This window comes from Anopheles ziemanni, chromosome 3 (genome assembly GCF_943734765.1).
Source record: "Anopheles ziemanni chromosome 3, idAnoZiCoDA_A2_x.2, whole genome shotgun sequence".
NCBI lineage: Eukaryota > Metazoa > Arthropoda > Insecta > Diptera > Culicidae > Anopheles > Anopheles ziemanni.
The window spans coordinates 19984379-20012084 of NC_080706.1; the positions used below are offsets into that span (position 1 = coordinate 19984379).

General features: G+C 49.9%; 1 protein-coding gene across 1 annotated transcript in view; it reads right to left on the minus strand.

The window, feature by feature from the left end:
* LOC131288113 (zinc finger protein 395) overlaps positions 1-26191 on the minus strand; it is a 90555-nt gene extending 64364 nt beyond the window's left edge. Inside the window, exon 1 of the mRNA XM_058317223.1 lies at positions 25736-26191. Coding sequence (XP_058173206.1) covers positions 25736-26191 — 456 coding nt within the window. The remainder of the gene's footprint in view (positions 1-25735) is intronic.
* Between the last annotated feature and the right edge of the window lie 1515 nt (positions 26192-27706).

Here is a 27706-nt window from a genome sequence, read left to right on the forward strand (position 1 = left end):
GTGTGTGGAACGTCCCCGAGCACGTTGAAAGTAAAAAGCACGATTTAATCGAATGATCGATCGATCTGCACGATTCGCTTCCTGTTTTCCTTTTTCTTCCTTTAAAGGGGAAGAAAAGGCCTCGAATGACAAGACATAATTATGAAAGGGTGAGTGTGAACCCTTGGATGATTGCGAGTTGAGAAAGGGAATCATGGAGTGTGTGTGTGTTGGTAGATGTGTGCCCAGGTAGGTGGATAATGATTAATTAAAACGTCAACGACATGTGACAGGTTTAATTTTCCTGACATTCTTCGGGACTTCTCCACCGGGGTAGATTCCCATGCCTCAGTTCAACACGGACACACGTTAAGCTCTAACGTTCGCCGGGACTGCTCAACCTCGAATCGATGGAGACCAGAAGCCTGTTTGAGACAACCCGTGGAAACAGGAAAAAAGGCGTACTGTACATTAAATCAAACCATCGTGGTAGTGGTTAGTGCCACGTACGCCGATAATTTATTAGTCCGCTGCTGCCCGTACCTCGGCTGCGTCGGATCATTTCTCCTCCGCATTGCAGGTGGCAGCAACATTCACCAAACACAGCGTTACCGAATCAGCTGATTCGCCAACAACGGGTTCGGTGCGTTGCGTGGGGTTCGGATTGCGTTGTGTAAAAGTTTACGCGTCGCTCCAACTGGCACCGGGACGTGACGGAAGTAGCCTCAACCTGACACACACATACACACACGGTCAAGTGGAGAAGGCTGGTAATGGCGAGGACTTGGAGAACTAAACTAGTTCCTGTACTGTGTCACTGTTCACTCTACCTTTCCTCACGGTACCCGCGAGGCCATGCACCGGTTTGTATTTAATCCACCTTGAACACCTACACCCGCTCGAGCTGAGGCGAAAATTAATTGCATATTAACCTCGGTGTGTCCCACTCCCGGTGTGTTGTTCCCTGCACCCAGCACCGTCTTGGCCGGCAAGAAGTTGGTGCGAGCGCGATCAGATGAAACCAGAATCAACAAATTTCCCTTCGCCTTGCTGCTGCGTGCAACGCGGGGCAAGTCCACGCAGTGACAGGCGGCTGTGACACTCGGCGATCGGTAGAAATATGACACACCACCAACGCACCCCACCCCCACCCATCGTTAAGGGGTTCCACCCAAGGTTGCCACGCGCCCCGGAGCCGATCGAGAAAGGCAGGGAATACGAAGGGGTGGGGAGTTGTTGTCGATTGCGCGCATATTTGCGCACGGTCAGGCACGTCAAGGAACACCCCCGTCGGTCACAGCTCACAACCAAACACACACACACACACACACACCCCCGGGCGCACGTACACCCTTGGAGCGTGCAGTAAAAAAAAGGAAAGGCTGCAGCTGTTGCTGTCAACTTTGCCGGTGGAGTTGCGCAAGCATCTGATCCGAAGGTTTTTGAAGGTTTGCCAGGCGGCGAAAGGAAGCGATGTTGCTGTGTTGGTGAAAAATGAGATCAAATGAGGTGTGGGAAGGTTTATCTCCTCTCTGGTGTGGCTGGTGGTGGTGACAGAGGGCAACAGAGTGACACTTGCTTTTATTATATGAATACTAAAACTTTACCTTCTGGGTTGGGAGCTACCCAAACCCAGGAAGTATTACAGATCCTATCACTCTTTACTTTATCAGCACGCATTAGCACGGTGGACATGTTGAGCATGTTAAAAGAAAACACGAAGGTTAAACGGGGCCCATGTTGACGCGTGGGATCACATTTACATGAAGTGAAACTGAGTGTGGCGAGGCTTTTCGAACCAGCTACGAATCTTCGATGATGAGAAGCTTGTCAGGTAAAACCTGATCCGCCGTTTTGTCGACACGCGCAATAAGGAAGTTGCATGGTCGTCGCGCCCACACCCGGTAGGAAACCGGTAGGCAGATGAAGCACCGGTAAATGTTCAAATGTTGGATTTTCGGAGATGTGGGAGCTCCCACGGCTACTCAGAGGCAACTCAACATCTGCAAAGGTTATCGGGTGGGCCAGATTTCGGCGACCTATTAGATCACAGCCGTTGGACTTTCCATGTCCATCGTCATCCAATGTCTGACGACGGAATGTCTCCCGCAAGACCTTGAAAACACATCGCGGTGACAAAAAAAAAAAAGAGAGCATCGTTATCATATCGCGATGCGGAGCTACTGCTTGCGTGTGGGGTTCGGTTGGGCACCTTGAACTCAAAACTAACCTCCATCCGCCATCGGGTTCCGATAAGAAACGCACGGTGAACGTATACTGATAAGCCGGGTGGGTGGTAGAGGACGGTAATGCCTAATGCCCGCCGTGTCGGCATCACGCGCCCACCGTAGACCGTCGATGGTGTTGGTAGACATCCGAAGCAGGTTTTTGGCTCACGGAAAATGATAACCACCACGACTGGGTCATCATACCTGTGGCAGCGATGAGAGTGTGATTGGACGACGCACAACTAAACAAACAAGGGATGAATATGGCGGGACGAACCTAAACCTGCCCAGTTAGGTATTGTTTGTTCTCCGTCTCTCGTTCTGCAAGCCACCTGAAATATGTCTTCGGTGGCGTACATCTCCGCACGGCTGGATGCCATTTAAAAACCGACGACTTCAACTTAAATCTTCGATTGTGAAGATCTTTTACGCTCGAGAATGGCACCGGGCCAGGCGCCATCGTGGTGACGCTCTTGAGTTAATGGGGATCGTGACGGTACCTTGACATTTGCTACCGCACGGCCTTTCGCCTGACACTCATGCCACCCATACCACCGATTTCCAAAGCTCGGTTCGAGCCAACATTCATTTTTCCATCACTTCTGGATGAAATAAAGTAGAGAACATCTTGCGATGTTCCAGATACCGGACAAGTAGGTCAGTGGCTAGCGTCTACCTGTTTCCCCACCTGAAGACGCTGCGCCTCGAATCGTTATTTTTCTTTCTTCCCTCCATTTTGTTTACATTCAATCCAACGATCGGAGAGGGGGAGAAAAAAAGAGGCGAAAAGAACAAATCTCCTTCACGCCAAATTGAAAGTGTGTCACTGCCGCTAGTAGAGGTCAGCAAGCGTGCGTAGAGAAGAGAGTGAGGGAGAGTGATGGAATCCAACTTCTCGGCTCGCCCTGGGGAGCCGCCGCTGCCGTGGGGCGTAATCCGTGGCCAGATTTTGCTACTCACTGCTACTGCCATCATCGTCGGACGAGATATAGATCATCCCGTTGGTAGACACACAGTTTTCCAGCGTCTGCACAACTTGAAACTCACCTGCAAGAAATGAACAAAGAAAAATTTGGCGTTAGAAACTGGTTTAAAATCAAAGATGTGAGTACTTTTGATCAGGAGGCAAACTGCGAATAAGAACCTGGAACTGTGGTAAGTGTGCCAGCGGAAAACAGGTCACTCAAAATAGATACCCATGCACGCATGTGGCATAATGGATATGAGGGGAGTGCATCGTGGCGTAAGACGCTGTCCAAAAAATGTTTATGGCCCGTCGCCAGCTGGTTGGGTAGGGAAAAACCGGTAAGTTTTAGAATGCCGAAACGGTCACCGCCATGTCGCCAACTGGACGCCAAAATCAACCAGAGACGACATTCCAGAGACGCCAGTCGTCGACGCCAATGCCATATGATTGTCAGCAGGTCTCATCGCATCGTGGAACTGGATTTTTGTATACTTCAATGTGTGTGTTTGTATGTGGCCTTTTGTTGCTCTCCTCATCAGCAGGTCTTCAAACGAAGCTGACTGAAAACTTGAAACGGCTTCGTTGCGGAGTTTTGGAAGGCGAACTAATTGGGCGCAGGTACATTTCGGTCGGGGCGAAGGCAAGCCAGTGGTTGGCCACCTCGTCGGTGGCCCCGCGTTGCCCACATCGGAGGCGCGATTCCGTGAAAACGCGCACCGATTGCAACATGCCAACGCACGAACATGCCGTGTGCATTGGAGAATGCAGCCGCCCGAGCGTCACGGCTGCAGAATTGCACCACCGAGCTGCCTTAGACCTAGGCCTAGATATCCAAGAGCTGCCGCCCGCCAAAGCCGTGGAGTTAGAGGACCACCACCTCCAAGATCGCGCCATCGCGTTGCAACGCCAGCGCGAAGCGGTGCGCCAGCCACGCGACCTCTCACACACAAACACAAACCCAGGCCGGGCGCCTTTAATGACGACACGTTCAATCATTTGCCAAACGAACCGGCGAACGAACAGCTGCTGTAGGCGATCCGTGAAAGCATGATCGCGCTCGAAAATCTAAAGTAAGCCAAGGACATTATGCTGCGCTTTTGGTATTTCGCTGGTGTTCCTTGGCAAGGCACCCACTCCACCAACCCTCCATTCCAACCGGCACTCAAATGACTGTTGCGGCACAGTTGGCTGTCTGCTTGGTCTATCCGTTCACTCCGGTCGGTTAAATCGGTTCTAGGCGCTCCCCGTCGACCGGAGTAGTGATCATGCTGGTACCGCCAGGAGGGTACTTCACGAGCACTCACTAACCAGCAAACCGTACGAGAGCGATCGACCGCTTGCATCAATGCGATTCTTCGTGCCATCACTCGGAACAAAGTGATTCAATGAATGCGGAGGTCGCAGGGCAGGCGGGAGTACCTCGCATCGGTCCCTTACACCTTTTCGGAGTCATGCTGGAGATTTTCGTGCTTTGCCTCGGAGTTACTGCCGTTTGGCGTGGCGGCCGTACTTGGAAACCGTCCCTGGCCTCAATAGCTGGCACGGAGTTTCCGTGGCGTTTGCTTGCGAATGCGATCAGTCTTCAAAATCTACGCGACAACTTCCCGCAGCTGAAGTCCCACGATCACTGGATCAGGCTACGGCTGAAGCCTTGCACCTATGACTTCAAGTCATCGTGCCAGTCAACCATGGGGGCCGTGTCTATGCGTCCGGAATTGGACACAGCAGCGGTCCTATAGACATCATCTCACGCCGAACGTCGATGGTGGTGATGCAACTGCGTAGCAGCAATCCAGCCATGATCCAACCACTCAACCGAACCAAACCGTCAATGTAAACGCATCAAGGCCTTCCGCATTTGAAGCGGCATCGGGCGAAAACGTTCCCCCCACTTTCCTCCTTCCCCTGTGAATGGCTTCCAGTTACCTCGAGGATGCGGTAACTTTGGTAGCTCTACCGTCACCACCAGTTTAAGCAAATGTTTCCAGTTGCGCAGCTTGAAAGAGAGAGAGAGGGAGACAGCGAATGTGGACGGGCGCCATTGACACCATTGGGGCAACATGGCGACCGAATTGCAACGACGAATGCGGAATTCAACTCAAATATTTCAACGCCGCTGGCGGTGTTATTGTTTTTTTTTGTGTTTGTTGTGCCCGTGTATGACTTACTCACACCACAGGGGTGCTCCCTAGCCAGTTGCCAGAGGTTTGCCACGAAGGCTAAAGCATTCCACTGCTATTCGGTGCGTGGCTTACTCACGACAAAAAAAAAGGTACCCCGAGGCAGATTGTTTGACGAGTTCGGCAGCGCACTGCCTTGATCAAACAACCGACCCCTGAAGTGACGCCTTTGCAGCTTACTTCTGGTGGACGTACCCGACATGGGCCAAGCAAACAATCCAAAATTGCATAGTACAGAGGTAACGAGACCATGACCAAGGTTGTTTGTCCGTATAAGCCGTGTTTCGGACAGTTTTTGCTGTCCCTACAAAATCTGGTTCTGGACTTAGCTTCCAAAAATCACACCCGATTCCGAGTGACGTGAGTCGGTGCGCGAAGACGGAAGTGTCAATGCAATCGATCTACTCAAACGTGACATTGACGCGTGTTGAACCAACGAAGGCGAAGGGAGTTTGTTGACTGGGAGCTTTACCATTTTCTAGTATATTTGCAGAGTATAAGTAAGACTGTAGTTCTAAGTGAAGGACACCAAAAGACCAAGGCTTTTGAGTCATGATCCTCAATGGACTTTAGTGTCCTATGCTTGAACACCTACAAATTTAACCAGGAAGTGTGAAACTGGCTTCGCACGATTCGTGGTAAAGTATAACTTCCCGGAAAAGCGGTGCTCATCAGCAAAACGGTGTGAAAAGGGCTCGAGTAATCAAGCTCTATTTATCGGACATTGATTCCGCATTCGAAGGGCATCGAGTGCGTAGAACACCGTATACCAACACCGACTCCCGGGTTGCCCACCTTCCCGTCGGTTCACGTGAACTCGCGTCGCGAGGTCAATCGTATAAAGATAGCATACGGCGATATCCGAATCTACGATCGGAGAGGGGCGCTTGGGGTAGGGATGTATAGTAGTATCGTAGCCCTTACACCCTACCGACTGAATCTCTCACCCATCAAAATCACCGTGGGCGATGGACCGGGCCCTACACAGAAGCGTCCTTGAGGTTTCGTTAAAGTCTTGGATCTCGCTGAGGTAGCGCGCCTCTGTGCCGTACCTCTCAACACTACCACTCGTCTCTTGAGATGATTTATTGGGGACGAGTAGAGCATTCCGTACGTGACCACGCTGGGCTACTAACACTTGTCCCCTATGTAGGTTACCCACACACTACCGCCTCCGATTAAGAACTGTTCTTCGCGCGGTGGCGATCTCTTCCGATCTCTCTCTCGGTACGTGGGGTACGTGGATCGGACCGAAAATAAAAGACGCAAGCCAAAACCACAACCAACCCAGGGGTCAGGCTGTGGCGTGTTGCGTTGGTGAGCAACCGTTGCGCAATCCGAATCGCTTTCCACCCCCATCGGCACCCGAAGGGACCGACGTTTGCAGATGCGAGCGTTTATGTATATAATCCCCCGACATATGGTGGACGATGCTCGCGCCATTTCGTCACCAAGCTCCGCGTGTATGTGGGATGCGGGATTTAATTCTTTTGCCTCATGTGTTCATCCGTGTTGGACGCCGTTGTCGTGTAGGTTTTGATACTTCGCTACTTCGAAACCCAACCCATCCGACCACGTTCGGATAGTGTTTGCTCTCAGCTGACCCTTTCGGGCGAGTGTGTTATTTAGGGCCGTGTCACACCGTCTACTGACGGCTGACACTAAGCAGAAGGGCATAGCCCTTCTCTCTTACTCTTTCTCTCTCTCTTTCTGATTTTTCAAATTCAATTCCAACCGGCCGTGGGGGTTTTTGGATGTACCGTGAGCGATGGCGCTGGATGATCTCAGCACTGACCTCGTCCTATGTCAGGCTCAACCGGGGATGGAAACGAAATCAGAACGGAAGTATAAGGGACCGTTGGGCCCTTTTCCGATACACCCTGTTGCGCTCCGCAACGCTGGCGCATGAATAAGTATTCGTTGGACTATTTTATGTTGCGACATAACCGTTGGCTCACCCCGGATTCGGGTGCGGGTTCAACAAGGTTACCTACATGGTGTGTGGACGAGAGAAAAAGCAACCTCCACCACGATAAACCATTCCGAGGTGACAGCAACAATTGGAAATGATAAATTAAGCTCGTGAACTACGGCGAGAAAACGAAGTAAAACCACACACACACAAGATGCCCGAATTAAAACCACACATCACCGAATCGCAGCGGAGTGAACCGAAGGTCAGCTGAAGCTGAAATGAGGTAGTTTAGAAAGAGCAGAAGTAGAGACCGAAAGAAGAAAAAAAAAACACTCCCCGTATGTTGCAAACGTACAGAGTCAATGAGACACTATTCATCCCCCGCCGCCCCGCAAAGCCTCGATGGTATGCGAAGGTTTTCCCGTCCTTCGGCGCGTTGGTTGATTTTATGTTCAAATGTTCAAACCTCACACACGATCCGCAAAGCGTGCGGTGGTGATGTTGGAAAAACAAAATGTGCGCGATGCCATCGGCAGGGAAAATACATTTTTCACTCACCAGTACGCATACAATGCCGGCACATCAATCGCGCTCGAAAGGCCATTCGGCGTCCGGTGGCCTTCGAACGGGTGTTTCCACTACCAAACAAAAAACCAACGTGAAGGGGGAAGAAAAATGCACGGACTTCAAGAGTTGAACAAACAAATACATCAAACCTATTGGCCCTTCCCTCGATACAGACAGGCACGTTTGTTCTACTACACTGTGTAATAGGAATTTTATCTATCTTTGTTCCCTTCACAGCAATAGATTTGGTTCGATTTCAATTTTTCCTTCTGGGAAGCTACTTAGTTTCGTAACATTCATTTAAACCGTACACTTTTCTAACGTAATCCGTTCGGATTCAACAAGGGACTGCAATTAAAGTACCGTGGAAAAATCGATAAAATTGCATATTTCATTTTAACGCAAACCACGAACCCATCCGCCCCTCCAGCCTCTGGTTCGGATTTGGGGCCAAAGCAAGCACGATATGTTTCGTGCTTTTCTTGGCGGTCTTGGCTCACCACGGATCCTTTTTCGCGGTGCGCGGAGAAACCATTTTTGCCTCATGGGACTTGGCTTGGCTTAGTTTCAAATGCAAGTTGCACTTTTTGCAACTCCAGCGAGCGAGAGTTGGGCACCAACCGGCATCGAGCGGCAGGGTGGCGGCTTCTGCTGCCTGCGACCCGCGAGTCGCTTGATTGAATATTTAGAACAAACCTCCACACGCGTCGACGTGGAGGTAAGGGTGCTTTCTTTGGCCGATTTCTTCGGTCCCTCGACAGCCGTCGTCGTCGTCGACGTCGAACGCAATTATCGGTTCGGCGGGATGGCCATGGAAGGGAAGGTAGACGAAAAGGGCCGTGGCATGTCGCCATCCTCGACTAATGGGCGGCATTCGGCTAATCATAGCGAACTTGGAGGTGGTCGTGGAGGTTTTTCTGTGGAATGGTTTTGGATCGTTTTGGAATCCGGAGTTCGACCCGAGAAAATGAATCCACACATGTAAAACATCGAATGGACTTAGCAAACGTTCGTTGTTTTCAAACCAAGATTAAAGCGCTCTTTTTTCTCAATTCAGTTTTGCCACAGTTTTTGAACACAGTTTAACATTTAAATCTACCATTTATGATATTCCAATTAAAAAACATTAAAACAACTGTTATCGGTGCTGAGTGATGTTGACATGTTTTCCCCCCTAATTTATGGGCCTTAAAAATTGCACCATAAATGCAAATGTATTCAAAGAAGCAATTTTAGCGCTTCGGTAATCTGGCAAAAAGGGCACAACAACAAACCGCGCGCATTGCGTGACAAACTTGGCGGACGAATTATAAACTCGAAGTCATAACGCAAAAAAATATGTAAAATAAAAAGTGGAAAATAACCAAATACATATTCGAAGTCAACAGTTTCTCATCCCATCTTTTTTTTGTTTTGCAAACACGGGAGTCGCAACCGCGCACGAAAATCGTAACGTGACGAAAAAGGTGACTTTTCCAGGCACGCATTGCGCAAACGATAAAGGGATGGATGTAAAAGAAAATAGAACCGTTTATGTGTGAAGCGATTGGTATTGTTTGGCAGGGCAGAGTGTTGATGTACAAATTGATTACGAAACAAAACATTGACAGCGATTGTACGAAAATATACAAAAATTAAAAATAATATTGATACCATTAACAGTTCATTATACTCGTAACATTAGAGTAAGGGATTCACTGAATGGTAAGGCAGGAAAAACACTAGAGCTTTGACCATCACCATGCCTTCAACTGCCGACAGCAGGGCAGGCATAAAAACATGTTGTTGAAAGAGGCTACAATCGTTATTTGGTTCAAGTAGTTTCTGTTTTTCGTTTTGCTATTTGTGTGTTGTGTTCTGTTTAATTCATTATTTAGGTTAACTGCCGCCGTACCGTGCATGTACATGCAGAACTGCAAAACTACAATCCGTGACAAGTACACACTGGACGGCCATATGGTCGGGGCAGCCGCCGTCGTCGTTGGATTGCAGAGGGTAATTATTGCGCGAGGTTGCAATTTTCTCAGGAGCCTCTGTCTGTGAGATCCTTTTTTTATTTTTATTTTTATTTGCCCCATCAGCTGGCACGGCGGTGGTTTCGCACGACTTTTATTTCCCTCCGATGCAAAAAAAAGCAGCGAGGATTTGTCATGCACCGCACGCATAGCGCACTCGTCGGCCGTGGGGGACGAAAAAGGAGTTAATCGTCAAGAAATTTCAGGGCACGCCGTCAGAGCTGGAAGAAGAAGACGGGGAAGAAAAAGCAACCCATAAATGATGTCGCGGCGCATCATTTAATCCGGCCCGTGAAGTGGTTCGATCGTGCGGTGGACACTTTCAAATTCGGCACGAGAGGAATTTAAATGCTCGCGAGGGAAAAAGAAAATCCATCCAAGCGGCGAAAAATTGTACGCAAAGGCAGCGTCTCTCGAGTGAGTGTGAGTGTACATGCGGGGTTGCGAAGGTGAATCCACTTAAACAAAACGCACGGACCGGGGCCGATTAATTGTATCCAGGGCCAGGGCGTTGGATTGGGAATGGAAAACGCGCCGTTGGAAACCCTTTTTGACCTCTCGGCATGAACATGCAGAAAGAACTCCGTTAGTGGTTGCGAGCATAAGCGAACGGGGCAGCCGAACGGTGACTGGACAATTTATGAACCTATGTCAAGCGAAAGCCTGTCCTACTGGGACACTTTATCCGCAAACAAGTATCATCAATGTTTGACAATGCATAAGTGGTGGCTTTTTCTTCGTCTTACGACCGTTCTGGTATCAACATAACGGAAAAAAGAGATATCTTGGAGATTTTGTTGAATGTATGAATTAAATATTGCGTTAAATATTCATACGAGTCGGTTGCGATTGCAGATCGGAAAAATTAACCCTACTTGCCATATCTTAAGGCACATCTCCTGCTTACTCAGGCTTCATGGCCCGCCCCGTCACTCGTGACATACTTCTATCGGTTTTTGGGGCCAGTTGAGGCGCGCTTACGAAACATGACGCGAATTAATTTTTGCGCCACAGATGATGGTTACGAGCGAAGGCGGAAGAAGTGCCCAGGTGCATCGAGCCGATTTGCGGGCGTTACGACGTAACGTGCACAACAATACAGTGGGGTGTGCGGCAAGCGTCACCCATGTTGCCCGCCGGACTGGGATTGTTCAGATAAAGTAAAGCAGCAGAAAAAAACCAACAAAATGAAACAGATTGAATAACCAAAGCATAACCGTCTGCCGTCGCAAACAAAGCGCGTAAATATGCAATGTGTGTGTGTGTTGGTACGGTGTGGGGTAGGGAAGGGAAAAATGAAAATGCCAAAATTCACACGTCACAGTCATCGTCTTTCAGATGCAACCGATTTCGACTCGACGGGTGCAAAAACCGTCAATTTAAATGCGACGCTCGCGATGCTCGCGACTGGAACCACTCACTTTTGTTTAGATTTCTGATTTCCCAGACTCGCACTTTCGAAACCCGCAGGGAAATGAGCGATTCATTTTCCGTTTCCCGTTCGGCGTGGGGCGCCATCATGTTGGCCCAGTGGCGTGTCAAAGTGTGTTTGGTTTTACTTTTTTGAACCGGCCCGGCTTGCACTGGAGTTATTTTGATTTTCACCCTTGTTGCCTTTACATAATGTTATTTTGGTAGGAGAAGAGGAAATCAAACGATTGTTGAAAAAGAAGACGATAAAAGTTGACTACCCTAACGAGAAATCAAAAAACCATTAACGGATACTTCAATATTGTCGGTATTACAAACTTGCAGTATTTAAGGCAGGTTGAGAATAACCTCACAAATTAAAACAAGTTTTCATGAAAACCGTCTCCGTTCTGTTCAACCGCAGGGGCAGCAATAAGGCAGGAAAAATCCACATCACTTATATTGCGCATCATATAAAAACAACAAAACTTTCTTACCGGCGACCCCGTTTCCACCGTCTTCGAAAGATGATGAAACCGAACGATCTCCAGCCACCGTCGCGGCCTTTTCTTTTCACCGGCCTTTCCCTTTTTCGATCGCTCCCAAATCCCTTTCCGGGGAGCGCCGGGGAGGAAAACCCCGGTTGGACACTTCGATTTGAAATTCGGTCGCCCGGTGCGGCGTGTCACTCGAGTGGTTTTGAAAGGGAAACAGTTGATGGCGGATGCTATGAAGCTTAACGTTCCGTATCATATCGACCCGGCTTTGGGGGAGGGTCGGGTGGTGGTCGATCTTCGTCGTCGGTGGAAAATAAGTACCCTTGGTGCGTGAGTATGCGTGCGTTTGAGGGCGGGTTTTCGCTCACCAACCATTGAGTGACTCTAAGCCACACCAGCGAGGAGCAGAGCTTCACAGGTTCGATTGAGGTCACGCAACGGAGAAAAGAAACCGAAAAACACCGACCGGTCCCGCATTAGTCGTCGTACCAAGAAAAAAAAACCCCGAAAACGGGACTCGGGACGGGGAAAACAAAGAGCGCCAGATTGCCGCTCGCGGAGGCAATTTCACTGAAGATCGGAATCACATCATTTGCATCGCAGCAGGCGGCCGAGTTTTCCCTCTTCCTGCAGCACGATGATTAGTCAGTTGGATGCTGGGTGAAGTTGAAATTGATCCCCCCCCCCCCCCCCCTCGTCCGCTCGCGGATCGTACACTAACCCTTTGGCTGCATAATTAAACAATCGTTCGTGGAAAACATTCCCAAATAAATAAACTAAAAAAAAACACACACACACACATACAACAAACGTTGGCGGGATGAACCGTTTCGATTGGAGCTACCGAAATGAATCACACCAATGAACCGCACAACAACCGGGGAGGTTTTTTTCCCGGCCCGGCCTGAAAGGGGACGGTTTCGTGGGGGCTACGAGACGCACCGTTTTCTATGCCGAGTGAGAAAATGAAAATATTGTAATCAAAATCGGGAGAAAGTCTGCTGCCCAAAGCCATTAAGCGATGGGTGCCGGCCGCTCATCGTCTTCATCATGCAAACCCATCACGGGCCATCATGTCCCATCTTCTTCAGCCGAGCTTCCCCAGCTGGCTTTAACAAGATCCCCGCGCACACACGCGCCCGCGTCCGTGCGTTCGTGTGTTTGTGTTTTCGCTTCGGGTTTCACAAAGTGCCGTTATTTCCATATACGCAACGCCGCGTCTCCGGGTGTGTGCTCACGCACGCAAAATGTATTCCGAAAGGGAATGGTGGGCGGCGTGGGGAGGGGGGGGGGGGTATGGTGGGAAAGCCATTTCCCATGTCCGCCTGCCTGACTCGTTCATTTTCGCTCCTTTTGCCAGCCCTGACGATCAAGTTTCCTCTCCATGCGCGCGCGGGCACGCTGTTTGCGTCGTTGCATAAGTCCATAAAATCAACCCCCGGTTCCCCACCCCCACGAGGCACCCCTGGAGCTAATGGTGGGGGGAAGAAGTGTGCAGGATTGGAAAGGAAAAGGGAAAACCTCTGCCGATTGCAACTGCATTTGAATGTCGGCTCGTTTTCGCGAGTGGTGAGTGGTGGCTTTAAATTTCATTTCATTACGATTTCCTGGGTGGCTTTTGGCGTGCTGACTTTTTCAGCGGTCACTTGGGCCTCCCGCGGGGTGAAGGGAAAACTCACGTTTTCCGCACCATACGCACCGCCGCGTTCCTACATGCAATAAATCGCTCCGATCGTGAAACTAGCAGGAAAACGGAGAAGCTGATTTGTGTAACCGCAGGCCATTATGTTGTGTTTATTTTAATCACAAATAAAAACAACTTCTATAATGTACAACGTTTGTTGTAAAAATAAACAATCAACATGACTGCTTACAAGAGAAGGAAAAGTGTGATAAAACTCTTAGTTTAATTGCTCTACACAGCATAAATAGATTTCTTTTTCTATGTACTGACAAGTTTTAACTTGATTAATATTTTAAATTTCGATTGTACAAAAAAAGCGAACCGTTTCGGCTGTTGGGAACCCAACGATATCCAATAAAGAGGTGGGAAAGGCAGGGACCGGTTTCCAGTGCGTTAGAAATGGCCACGCAGCGACGCCAAGCGCGAAAAGGCAACGGTTTGTTGTCTTTGCTGACGTGCTGATCGTGGTTTCCTTTTCCCTCCCCGGTTCGTGAGTTTTCTCCATGTTAATCTCGGGCTCGCTTTCTTGGACCTTGGAGAGGGAAGGGGCGCACAGGCGAGCGGTGTGGTGATGGTCGGTGCGTACCTGTGCGTGCCGGTTCTCCAGCAGAAGATGGTCGTCGTCCGGCTGTTTTCCGTGTCTCTCGGTGTCTTGCGCATCGCGGTTTCCTCTTCTCACTCCCAATCTCCCCGACAAGAAGGCACGGGAAGAAGAAGGTAGATGGAACAAGAAACACTAAAATCCCCGTTATCTTTGGCGTCAGCGAGCAACGGCGCAACTCGCATGCGTTCGATACGCAACCCGAGAGCGCAGATGACGCCGTGGACAGGAACGCTACGCACCGGCTACGCATAATGGCTAGCAGATGGGGGGAGGGTTTGATGCTGGGGCGGGAGGGCGGAGGGGGTTTTCCTGCCCCAGCCCGCCTTCCTAATGGCACACCGCAACCACCGGTTTACGGCTGCGCGTTCCTTTTTTTTTCTTTACCCCGTTGCTTTGTGTTGAGAAAATTCACCCCACAACCTAATCCACCCGGTTCGCCCCCTCCCTTTCCACGCACTTGCGTCGCTTGGCGCAGCTGGAAATCTTTTCCTACGCATAGCGAAACTTTAATTTTCCTACCACAAAAGGGGGGGGGAATGATGTTTCAACACTGATTTTTTCTTCTTTCGCTTCTCTCTTTTGTATTAAAACGATTTTGCGGGATCTTTGGGGAGAAAAACTAAAAAAAAAAGCGGTGGGGAAGGTGATGGCCAACCTTCGGGAGTTGGTGTGGCGGGTTTGGTGGTGGGAACTCGGATAAATCTAAATAAGTTTCACCCTAATCTTTACCTTCCGTTGAGTTAGACGGGGTTTTTTTTTCGCTGCGTTGTCCCTTACGAACACACAACCGCTAATGTCGATCGCGATCAGTGAACCATCATTCCGGGAATTCATCATTGCACACACACACACACACACACTACATCATCATCCTCTAATCATAAGAAAGGGTACCAAAGTTCGATTACGATAATTTTGGGAAATTTTTCTCAACCAACAGAAACAGAAAAACATGTTCACTACGATAAACCATGAATTTCAGGCATTCCGAAAAATACATATTAGCTCACCTTTTCAAACAAATGTAATAAATCGAGGATGAAATAATCATCAGCAAGCAGCAAAGGCTACACAGGGAGTGAGCCAAAAAAGAAAATAAAAATCTCATCAACCCTCAACCCTCAATGGGAAAAATAAGTTACCACCGGTGACATTTTCATAAGAGAAACGCTACCGCATGATAATGCACGAATTTCGACACGGCTTTGGACGTTTCGAACGGGCTTTGTGGCACAACATAAAACAAACACTTTCCCCTGTCCTCTAGCACCTCTTCCCAAGGCCTTCCTGCCTATCTCCTGCCAGTGTCCACGTTCCGGTTCCTAAATTATGTAAAACCGGAACCGGGCGAGGATGGAATTTTCACCCATACCGGTCTGTCAAAGGAGGCCAAGAAAAAACTAAAACCGGAAGTGTCATTTTCGGGGGAGGGTGCAACAGCCGGTGAGGCGTGAAGTGTTCCTCTCTGGTGTGTTGCATTTGTGACTGTGTGTGCGTGTTTTTTTTTTGTTTCCTCCATTCGTTTTGTTTCATTATTTAATTGAGCCGGAAGAATGGAAACGGAAAATTGGACATTATACGGCGAGTAAATATGAGCTTGCAGTCGGGGAAAATGGGGAAGGCGAACCGATCGGGTAAAGTTAACAACTTCAACCCGAATTCCCGCAGCCCTCCTTCGCTGGATTGATTTGGATGGTTTGGTTTGGGGGAAAAGTGTTGTAGATTTTAAGTCTTATACGGTTAAACAAATACCCTTTTGAAATAAAAATGCGTACGAGCGACGGGGGAAGGTTTGTTTCATTCCAGTGTTCCGGTCAAGTGTGCGCCGAAAACACCGCCAGCAGCGAGGTGTGCGTGCGAGGGACCAAAATCGCGCGTCATGACGTCACACATTTTGGGGGCGATTCTCCCACACACGAACCGCCCAAGCGCCGTCCATCAACAAGAACAACGACGCGGCCCCTTCACCGGTCCATCATCATCCATCATCGTTCGGCGAGTGTGCGTGCGAGCCCTTCTCTATCGCGCCTTCGGACCCTCCCTATCGTTGTGGGGTGGTACTTGGACCTCAGCATGAAAAACATCACCCCGTCCGTCGCACAGCGCCACGCGAAAAATATCAAACGAAACGAAACGAACGTTCTCGAGCCGATTCAATCGTGGCCGCCGACCGACCGTGTGTGCAATTACGGTGGTGCGCAACAAGCGTGTTTGTGTGACACAGTGCGCAGCAACAAGTACGCACAATTGAGTCCGTACGCACCCGGGGAGTCCGGGGCCTTTGGTCGGGGTTGGTTGCCTTTCCCCCAAACCGTTCAACTCGATCGAGCCTCTCCTGTTGGTGGCCAAACAAGGGGCGGAAGATGGGGAGGGGGAATGTAGAACAAACAAAAGGTTGTACCACATCCCCGCACCCTTCCACGTGTCCCCCGCCGACGTGGTGGTGGTGTGCGTAAAATGTTTTGTTCCGTCTACAATCAGCGAGAATGGATGCCGCGAAGACGACGTCGTTCCGTGCCGGGAAAACAACAAACCTTTGGGCTCCATTTTTTTTTTCTCAAGCTCGGTTTCTTCTCGATCGACACCCGTAAACAAACTTCACGATCCCGACGACGCCGGCCGGCGTATCTGCGACTCGGGTGAGCGAGCTTGGCTCGAGTCTTGCATGCACAACAGTGCTGATCGCATCGAACGATCTTATTTACATGTTGCGTCGTTCCCGCCCTCCATGCGCGTGTGTGTGTGTGTGTGAGTGGCAGGGAGGGAGGGTGGGTGCGGTCGCGGTTCCTACCCGGTCCCGGTCGGCGTGCGTGATGACGCGCCAGACAAAAAACCTAAAAATACAGCTTGCTACAAGCGTCTTGGCAAACGCAAGAAAACAACCGCCCTCGATCGACGACTTCGCAGCGGCTTTCGTCGACGTTGGCCGAAGAGTTTACGGGCGACGATGATGATGATGATGATGATGATAGTTTCGATCGATTTGAATTGGAAAACGAGTCGAGATCTTCAACCTCGAAGGCTGCACGATCGGGTAGAAGGTTCGAATCGATTGCGTCGTTCCGAGTCCCACCTACGATCCCCGGTTGATCCCTCCGGAAGCTGTGCGTACACCCTCATAACACACACACACACAAACTCATGGGCGATCCACGACCTCGCGACGTCGCCACAATGGGATCACGGGAGAGAAATATCCGCGCCCCGTTCTCGATCTCGTTTGCGCGATGTGAAGGGAGAGTTGGAAAACTATCCGTTCCCTCGCACACACACACACAGCCGCGGATTCGAAAACACACCACTAAACTGTCAGACAGTAGCACAAGACTCCCGGAAAACGGGTGGGGGGGGTTGGGTGACCGGGTGGGGCCCGTTTCTTGGCCATGGGATTTCAAGGACGCCTCCCGTTAGACCTGATAAGCGATGATGGCGTCGTCGTCGTCTTGGTACGTCTGGCACGAACAATCCCCACCCCTACCACGGTGGGATTTTGTCACAAGCTCAATACAAAAAAAAAACAAGGGTTTGAAGTTCTAGTGTTTGACAAACAAGCCCACAGAACTATCCCTACCCCACCGGCGTTAACCCCATCCCCCTGGCAGTTGTCGTCATATATGGACGAGCAAACAACACGCCGCGGGGTTCTTATCAGCGAGTGCGCGCGATCTCGTGTAGTGGTAGTGTTGGTGGTGATGATGGTGGAAGCGCTCGATTCTACAGACGATCGGCAACGTCACAATCATAACACGAGAAGCCGGCCGGCGTAAAGATGGCGCATCTGGCGAAGCAAAGGGCGCAAGCGAGCTGGCAATAGGAAGAAAAACAAGTCTTCGACCCCGCGCGCCGCGAATTAACCCATCGACGACGAAGACGACAACAGCTATGGCGCTGTTGGTGACGCGTTTTGCGCAACGGTACGGTTTATTTCAGGCAGGTTCAAATTGGTTGCTTTAAATTAGTTGCTTCATACGTGAGATTGCGCTAGCGCACAGAGTGGGACATAAAACAGCTGTACTCAGGCTCAGCATTCTTTAAAGTCATTCTGATTTAGAAACAGCAAACTCACAGGTGACCGGTTTATTTTAAATTTGTTTTGGTTTAACGAACGAACGAATGATGAAAATTTGCTGAAGCTCCACCGTTTTCTTTTTTCATCAGGAGTTTAGCTGTCTGATCATCTGTCACAGCGAAGGACATTCTCTGTAATTAAATCAAAACAAGTTGGACATTGTCTTAGGGCAACAAAAAAAGACGCCCTTACAGCGACCGAACCGGTTCGGATGAAATCCTCCAATTCTCTTCCTGCTCCAGCCTCTAAAACGCTATGCAAATCATGCCCCAAAAGAGTGCTAAACATTCGACGCACATTCCGGCTCCACGTATTTGATCGCAAGTCACACAAAAGCCGTTAGAGCGGTTGGCGCATTCAATGTGTATGTGTGTGTGTGTATTTGTAGTGGATTGTTTGGGGGGTTTGCGCGCTTAATTGGCAAAAGATTGCGCAAGCTTACGCACCCCATACCGGTCAATCTTGTGGAAGGAAAGGAAGGCTTTGCAACGCAAACAAAACAAACAACCAACGAGCACAAACCGATGAAGAAAAAAAAACACACGAGAACCTTTAATTTAGAGGTCAACCGGTAGCAAACATTGCAAAAGCGAAGGCACCCAGCTTAGCGGACGAGGAGGAAAAAGGCGCGAGGGGCGTGCGGCAGATGCCGGTGAAGTAAACACACGAGACCTTCGCGTGAAACCCGCGGAAAGGATCCGAGCGGCCTGCAAAACGTTTCCTTTTGGGAGTTCTCTGTTTTGCTCGCGAGTTTCGCACAAAACTGGCACCATCATCACCCCACCCCCCCCCCCCCCTCCCCCTCTCCCCCTGAAGCTTCGAGTTCCGCTTAGGAGAGATGTGTGGATTGTGTTTGCTATCGCGAGTCGTAAACTTCCACGGCTAATTATGGCCTGCGGGTACCCTTTTGCTTATTTGTTTTTTGTTTCGGAATGTGTTCCGATCGAGTGACATACATTCCGCATGGACCAGTTAGGTGAATTTCATTATCATAATTTTCACTCCGAACGCGCAGGGAAGTGTCACGCCGGGCGGGAAATGGCATCAAACAACCCTGAACGCTGAAGGGTGAATGGAAAAGCATGGCCTTCGCTGAAAGCGCCATCGATCGAGCGCCTTTAATCAAGCGCCAGCCGAAAACAGGTTAGCTTTTTGTATCAAAAATTCGGCTTGTTTTTCGCATCTCTTTTTCGGAGGACGGCTGGATTCGCTAGCGTTGCGTGCGGATACGCGTCGGGCACGGTTTGTTTACATGTCACCGATCGTTAGTCGGTTTGCTGGCATCGGAAGGGTTTATTTTTGCCCAGCCCAAGACGTTGCCTCAAACGGTGTTTGTGTGTGTGTGTGTGTTTGTGTTTTTTTTCCTTCATTCGGTTCGCTTCAGTCGTGGACTACCTCAAGGTCCGTTCGAGTCGCGACCACGGCTCGTCCAAGGACCGCGCAGGTTCTCGTTGTTCGCACCACTACTTCCAACCACCCTGGTGGTGATGATGATGGTGGTGTGCGAGTGTTTTACCTTGCGCTACCAACGGCGCAGATCATCGGCGGTGTGCCCTCTTTCGCCGCAAAACAACGGAACGAACAAAATAAAATACACCAACATGACGTCAGGTCAGGTGCGATGACGTAAGCAGGATGTTTTCCAGAAGTTGTGCTCTTCAGAGGAGTGGGGTGTTTTGATGTTTTTTTTTAAATTATATTTCCTCACCAACGCATGACGTAAAGCAAGGTAACCGTTGGCAGATTTCTTTCACCTGTGGAGAATAAATACAAGTTCACGCAAATGCACACGGTCAAAACTACCTTCACTGGCCCATCGTTCGCAGTTAAACGCACCTCCCCTCCCCCCTTCTTCGGTGCACACGTAGGCCTTGTCCTTTAGCAGCCTACAAAGTGAGGCCTCTAAAATGTCACACCAAAGGATCTCGCTCCGAACGTTAAAGGTCACGGAGAGCCGGTGCCGAAGAGACAAAGAGGGCGGGTGGGGGAAGGGGGGTTGGGGGGGATGCTGTAGCGCACGGATGGTTTTTCGCTCGCTCTCCAAACCCCACCCCACAATCCGCGTTGCACTCATGAGAGGTATGGGGGGATGAGAAAAGGGGGAGGTTGGAAGGGGGAGGTTGGAAGGGGTAGCATCTGATTTAACCGGAGAATCGAGCAGATGGCGTTTAATTTGGAGCACACTTTAAACAACAACAAAAAAGATAGAAGATGCAGTAGGAAATACGATGAAAACATTAATCTCACAACGAACGGAGCGTTTTGTGGTCTTTTTATCTACGGACTGGTTCTCACACAAGTGCAGAGGAAAGTACTGGTAAATTGAATTCATTTTTAAGACTATCAGATGACCTCTTGGTTTGGTAACTGTTAAAAAATATCGTCACCGAACGATAAACTTAATTCGCAAAAGAAACCAAAAATGGATTAATTAAAGATAAAAAGATAGCGTTATATTTCCAATGAACTTCAGGATTTAGATAATAAATCGGCTAAACGTTATGTGTATTCTTAAGCCAGATTCAAAGGTATGAATTCTAGAAATTAGTACTCCGTTAAAGTTCGAAAAAGGTGCGTTTACAAACGAAGACAAATATTCGGTAAACTTGTGGGTTTTCATAAGAAAATATTGTTACACAAGAAAAGCGTGTAAATCAAGAATGAATCATCGAGTATTGAGCAAAAACAAACCATTCACAAAAAAGAATAGGACCTGCTACCAGGTTAATTTGCTACGCACGAGCGTTCGGTGTGCAATCCTTCTCTCTCTCTCTCTCTCTCTCTCCACATCGAAATAAGGGAAGAGACAAGCTCGTCAATATGCTTATTCCCGGTATTACACACCGCTGGGTTCGGCGCAAGGTAGTTGTTGTTTTGCGTACTCCGCTCGGTGGGAGGGTGAGCGTTTAAAAATAAACCCTTATCCATACGCAACCGTGGACAACATCGACACCACGGGACGACGCTGATGATCTTGCGCTCCCGCTGACGTCACTGTGGTATGCAGCGGCCGAGATGACACCGAAGGGTTGGCAATGAAAAACCGTGGCGATGGAAACCAACGTACCGTGGGCAGCAATTGATATGCTACCGGTCCGAAAATAACCATCCTTCGAAGTGACCGAGTTCGCTGCATTAATTGATTTAACAATTTATGGGAAGCAATACAAATTCCAACATAAATGAGCCACTCGATCTGGCCATCGCGTCTTGGGATGTGCAAGTTAATTGGAAGCAAAAATAAAGAGACCGGTAAAAATACCAGCACGCCAAAGAAGTTGGATTTGTCAGCTCGCCATATTCAATTGCGACGATCAACTTTTCGTCGCATCTTCCTTCGACGCCGACTGCACGGTTCGTTGCATGGTTTGCAGCCAACAATAGCGATGAAAAAAGAGCACACACACCGACACATCACCAATAAACCATGCGGAGAAAATTAACCGACCGCAGTTAGGACCAGCTGAACTGTTTAGCGAATTTGCGCAAACAGTCGAAAAAGTAAGAATCAACGCAACCGGGAAGAACCGACCGTGCAGTGAATCGAATGCGAAAGAGTGGGTTGGGCGGGTGTTTGGGGGAGGTGGTGGGGGGCGGAAACGAAAACGCAATCTGCAAAATGCATAACTGCCGCGCGTCCGTCATCGTTCGCGAGCGAGTTGAAGGTCGGTCATTGGATTTTTTGAAGGACAGAAGACACGACGAACATCAACCGTCACACGACCGTTACCTAACACACACCCTGTCATGGTGGGCGGTTTGGGGGAGGGTGGGCTGGGTGTTGTCGGTTTCGGAGGGCAAAGATTAAGCCACATACTCACACGAGGGAGAAGGAAACGAACACGAACACGGTCATAAAAGAACAAATTGACCCATACAACGAATGCACATTAGCGGTTCGGTGCAGAAAACAAACAACCACCGTAAGTCGTAAAATCGAATGCATTCGAGCGAACCGTGAGGAGGGGGGGAGGGGAGGTGAATGTGAGTCGGGTCCTGGGGGGGGTGGGAAAAAGATGAAAAATGAATTCAGAACACCAAACGAACCGGGGGTGACGATCGGCAAGAAGAAGTAGGAAGGAAGAAGTATTCGCTTTTGTCACGGACAATAAGAAAACACAAGTGTCATTTCGGGAGGAACGATCGAGGCGACGTTTGTAAATGTGCCGAAATTGCAATCGTGAGCCAGCAGGTTGGCGAGGGTTTTGTCGATGGGAAAATGGAAAGAAGCTGAACACTGGGAAACGGTACGGGCTGCCTTCCGTAACGCTTCGTAACGCCCGCGCTAGAAAAGCGTCAATTGTGCTTAAGCGGTTAGGCAGCAGGGCTTGTTTTCGATAAAAATAGGAACACGAATACCACAAAAAAAAGTGCGGCCAATGTCAGACCGCGGCCAGTTGCTCCATCAGCACCGGACGTTATCGGGGCGGGGATGATGATGAGTTTTCGGTTTTTTTTTTGTTATTTTTGGAGAGGGTGCGCGCATCGAAGTAAGTGAAGTGTAATTGACACGTCGCGCAAATGCAGCGATGCAAGAAGGTGCCCCCGTCGCCGGAAAGCAAAAACCTGCAAGTGCAAACAAGCGAATCCGCGCGAATGACCGCCAATGCCTCGGGGTTTTGCCGTATTTCTTCCCTTCTTCCCCGGCGTCCTCATGGTCGTTAGCCCGCTGAGGGGGGGGGTCCGATAAGGCGTTCACTTCGCCGGACGGCCGTTGAAGTTGAATATTTATCGCTAGCTCCGCTCCGGGGAAAAGGGAAGGTTTGTGAACTCCGGCACCTCGGGAGGAACTCGATGCGTCAAGAGCGTCGAACGTCACCGAGTGCCTGGAAAGTGATGGATTAGCAGACCCGTGGAAACCCTAACCTCTTCAGCCGGGATGTGCGATCTTAAGTGTTTTATTGGCGATCGGTAAGTTAAAAGAACCATGTGCTACAGAACCATGTGAGTATGTTCCAGCTTGCGAATGCGACCGATTTTAAACGCCAGACAACAACCATTACAGAAGGGGTTTCGGTATCCATGCATGGCTCGTGTTTTTCTAACCGTATCGAACTCAATTAGAATGAATTATTTTACGTTCCCGTGGTCCGGGGTTCGTGCGCGCTCACCTTTCGATGGGTGAGGACCCCGGCACCAAGGGATGCACACAAGGCGACGGTCCGTTCCGGTCGATCGGTCAATTGCTTCGATTCCGCTGGGTCATCGTCGCGGTGTTTGGCGAGGAAAAAGCCGATGGCCGCCCCCTTTACGGGGCCGGGTTCGGGGCCGGGTTCTGGCGGCTAAATTGTCACACCGAACGGCAGGTCGATGGACGATCGCGCGCACAGACACACAATCGCCACGATCGGGTGATATTGTGTGCGGTGGATCGTTTGATCGAACGTGAGTTTAATGAACTTTTTCAAATGTGGGACACAGGAACGGTACGTGGAGTGAAGCAGAACACGGGTTTGAATACATTTATGTTGTGCATGTATATATGTACAACGGAATGTGCTCAATTTTCAAATGCAATATTGCAAAATGAGATCCTTGAAACCCCTGTTAAGTAAACTAATAAAAAGCATCTCCTTAAATTCGAGCAAAAATTAAACTTGGCCTAAATAATACTCCACTATTTATAGCTCCATTCGTTTCCCGAACAAACAGTTGGCAAACTACGTTTCCCTCGTTAGCTTACCCTTGGCAGAGTTGATGCCCAAAAAAGGATACGTTTGCAAACCGAGAAGGGTTTGCTTACTTCGCAGCACGCACACTAGAAACAACTTCCACTAACGTTAAAAGGCAAAAAACCCATCGGAAAACCTTACCAAGATCCACCACCGTGACCTGGAAAACGGAAAACTTACTGCGCTTACCCACCGAGATCGGGCCGAGCACGGATGCGATGGAGGCTCCTGGTGGTTGGTGAAAAATGCCGCACTCCCCTCGCCTGACACTAATATTTCCTTCTGCCTTGGCCTGCAAGTACTTTACTACATCCCCATCGTCCCATCGTTGCGTGGCGTTCTCAGGACGCCTTCCCTTCAGGATGACCTCTTTTCGACCTTAACCTATTTTCCGAACATTCTGTTGCAAAGCTGTTGCGATATGTGTGCGTGTGTGTGTGTATTTTCGGAACGAAAAACGTCGCCCTCCCGGAGCAGGCGCGCACTTTCAGCGAGGGTTTGCTTATTTGATCGATTTGATCACGAATCACAACAGGGTAAATTGCACGCGAAAAGCAAACAAATGACATCGGCCATGCCATCCCGTAGCGGTTGGAAGTAGTCGGGTATGTTTATTTATCCAGAGGTGGCGATTATATCATGCCTGCGCTTTACATACACGCCCAAATTTTGCCACAAAAAAATAGGTCAGAAACAGGAACGATCGCCATTTAAGGCTGGGATGAAAAAAAAGCTCCCCCAAAACTCCAACTCCCCGCTACCCAAAACTTATCCGATTGGCTCCGTTCTCCATTTTGAAAATCAGCAGAAGAACACAAAGAGAGCGAGCGAGAGACAGTGGACGATTGCCTGCGATTTAGAGGCGAAACGGGTCAGAAAGAGATCGAACAGGGAACCCATCGTTTACATCGCCCTGGACCGCGGGCACACACTCACACACCGGAGCGGACGGGCACACGGACTGACGAGGATGACGAAGGGTGTGTGTGCGCGCGCGCGCATGCACTTGTTGGCTTTCGTTGGTCGGGTGGCCCGGTTGGAGTGCCCGGAAGGTAGGCGAAATGGTTTGACCTACTTTCGGCCCGAGCGCGCTGGAAACGGTGTAACTCACGTTACATGCACTCGTGGTGGAAGGGTCGACTACGAACTGCACCGCCTCCGGCACCATTCCGGTAGGTCCAGCTTACTTACTCGCTTGATCCTGCCGATTTTTTGAGGACCGGGGGGAACAATAGTAATTCCAAGTCTTCGCCAAAATTGCCCTTTTTTTCGGGAACCTAGCGATTTGGTATGTGATTTACATACCAGGACCACCGACAGCAGTGGGCACAAGCTGACGGTGTGGTGTTGGTGTTACAGGTCGCGTGTCTCCTTGACCTACTTTTCGCCCACAACAACACTCGCTTACACGAGAGCGGGCCCCTACTGCGCTTGCACAGCGCCACCAATCGGAGCAACTCCGAGGCAAGGCAGAAAGTTTGGCCAGCACCGAATGCTTGGAGGGATGAAGATTGTAATCGATGTAAAATGCGAAACGAATACCAAGTAAGCTATGGAGGATGTTTCGTAGATCCCTTATATTTCGTAGGCGTATACGCAAATTTGGGGAACCTACTTCAGATATCCGAAAAGTGGATATCTACACACAAAAGCAATATTCTAGTCATTGAATACATAAACCGTACAAAATGTAGATCCCGTTCCCTAAGGATTTTTATTTTCATAGCAATAAGAGTGTCCTTGAACACATCATTTGTTTAGGCCCCGCAAACATGTAATTCTTTACTTCTGAGTCGAAGGAGATACTAGGAATTTGAAGAATTGAGAAAGGTCGCGACCTTTCTTGCTTTTTCAGCGCACTCCTTGTTGGGATTGTCTACTACTCTCCCGCGTAGGAGGTTTTCTTCCAGGAATTTTGTGAACTAGTACCAATCGAACGATAACGTACCTCCTGAGCGCCCGCGTTCGTCGAGCCGACCGTGATGCGCACCTTCACCTCGTCCTTCGTGTCGTCGTGCGTGATCACCTCGCCGGCATTCTCGCGCCCGTTGTAGGTCAGGAAGACCTTCTGGCCCGGCTTCAGCTTAACGTCGGCGATCGTCCGGAAGCCGGGCCCGATCAGCTCGGTCTCGCGGAACTCCCGCGCCAGCCCGAGCCCGGCCACGTCCGTGGTGTTGTCGAACAGCACCGTGTAGCGGGCCGGCGTGGTCAGGCCGGGAATGACGCTGCCACCGGTGCCGGCCGCACCGCCCTCCGGCTTCTGGTCGGCGGCCGTCTTCACGAACTCGATCTTGCCCGAGTACCAGATGCCGTCGGTACCGGGCGCGCACACCCGCGTACCCACGATCGAGCGCTTCGCCAGACGCTTGCCGGTGGACATTTTGTTGAGGAAGTACTTTTTCATAAGTGTGGCCGGTGGATGCTCGCTGCCGGGGGAACGTCGACGCTTGCGCCCGGGGGTAATCTTGGCTGCTCCGGGCCGAATCCCGTCGACCGATCGGCGCACTCGAGTACGGGCTACTGCGGCACTCTTGGAACTTGGAGCTCGGGTCTTCACCGGCGCTGGACAGTTACCGGACGTCGCTACGCTTTCCCGGGGGCAGATGATTTTTCTTCGGTTTGTCATGCACTTGGCATCACACGATCGGGATGATTTCTGCAATTGCTTGTGTTTTCACCTTGGGTCACTTGAAATCCACGGCCTTTTCTTTTTTGTTACACTCTTTACACTCTACTTTCGTTTTCTATCGACAGATTTTCTTAGCGCTTCAACCACTTCTCTGCTTCTCTTTATTCCTTGCTTTCATATATCACTTCCAGCACGATACTTTTCATTTCCCACAGTTACCACAATTCACCGAACTTTGCATTTGCCTCTTTTTTTTTCAACTGCGCTTTTCCAACTCAACACGAATCAATCTCATCACCGATACACTATCAAAACATTGGGTTTCTTTTGGGTAAACCTTCCACTGTTAGGCTCGCAATTTAGCACAATTTTCACGATCGCTTCAAGGATACTGTGGGATCCGAACGCTTTCTCTCTTTTTTGTTTTAATTTCCTTCACCACAACTCGACACTAGCACTGAATTTTCCTTCAAATTTAACTTTTCACGCTTCCCAACCTTGCCAAAAGGTTTCGTCACGGCGTTTCTTTTACGTTTCGGTTTGGCTCAGAGAGTTTCCACTACGGACTGGGCACTACGCGAACACTTTGTCCAGATTGTAGTACGCCTCGCTGATGGAGCTCTGGTCGCCGGCGGCGGTCGATTGCGGTGCGCGGCAGTGGCCAGCGGCACCAAAGCGTAGCACGGCGGCCTGGTTCCGGGCGAGTCCGGCGCACGTCACAGCAGCACCGAGCGAAAGCAGTAGCAGTGGGCCAACGGTAGCGGCTTCAGCAGCCAGTGCAGCATCGTCGTTCTGGCCGCGCTGCAGCAGTGACAGTGGTAGATCGTGCGCGCTCGTGCCGATCCTGCTGCCCAGTAACATTATTCGGCATGTGCTGCCTGGAGGTGTCCGTAAGGTGCAGTCCCGAGTTCTGCTGCTCGCCGTCAACTCACAGGAACAGTTTGGCGACGCTTTTGAGGGGTGGAAAACACACACACGCACCGGATAAACGAATTTCGCGGTCAAACAGAAAATCAGCGGGTTTCGATTGCTGAACGTCGGCGCCTGGATACCAAAAACTCCGAGGGGTTCACTACTCTGCCGTGGTTGCTGCGATTGTTTTCCCGATTTCTTCCGCGCGGCTCATCGATGGAACTGACAGCTTGCTTTTCTTCGCTTCCCTCTTCAAATGTTTGCCCCGTTGGCGTTTATGAATGTTTTCCCTGTTTTCACACAATCGGGCACTCCACACGGGGGTCGCTATTTCACCCTGTGTTCACTGTTTTTTTTTGTTTTCTCTTCTGGCGGAGT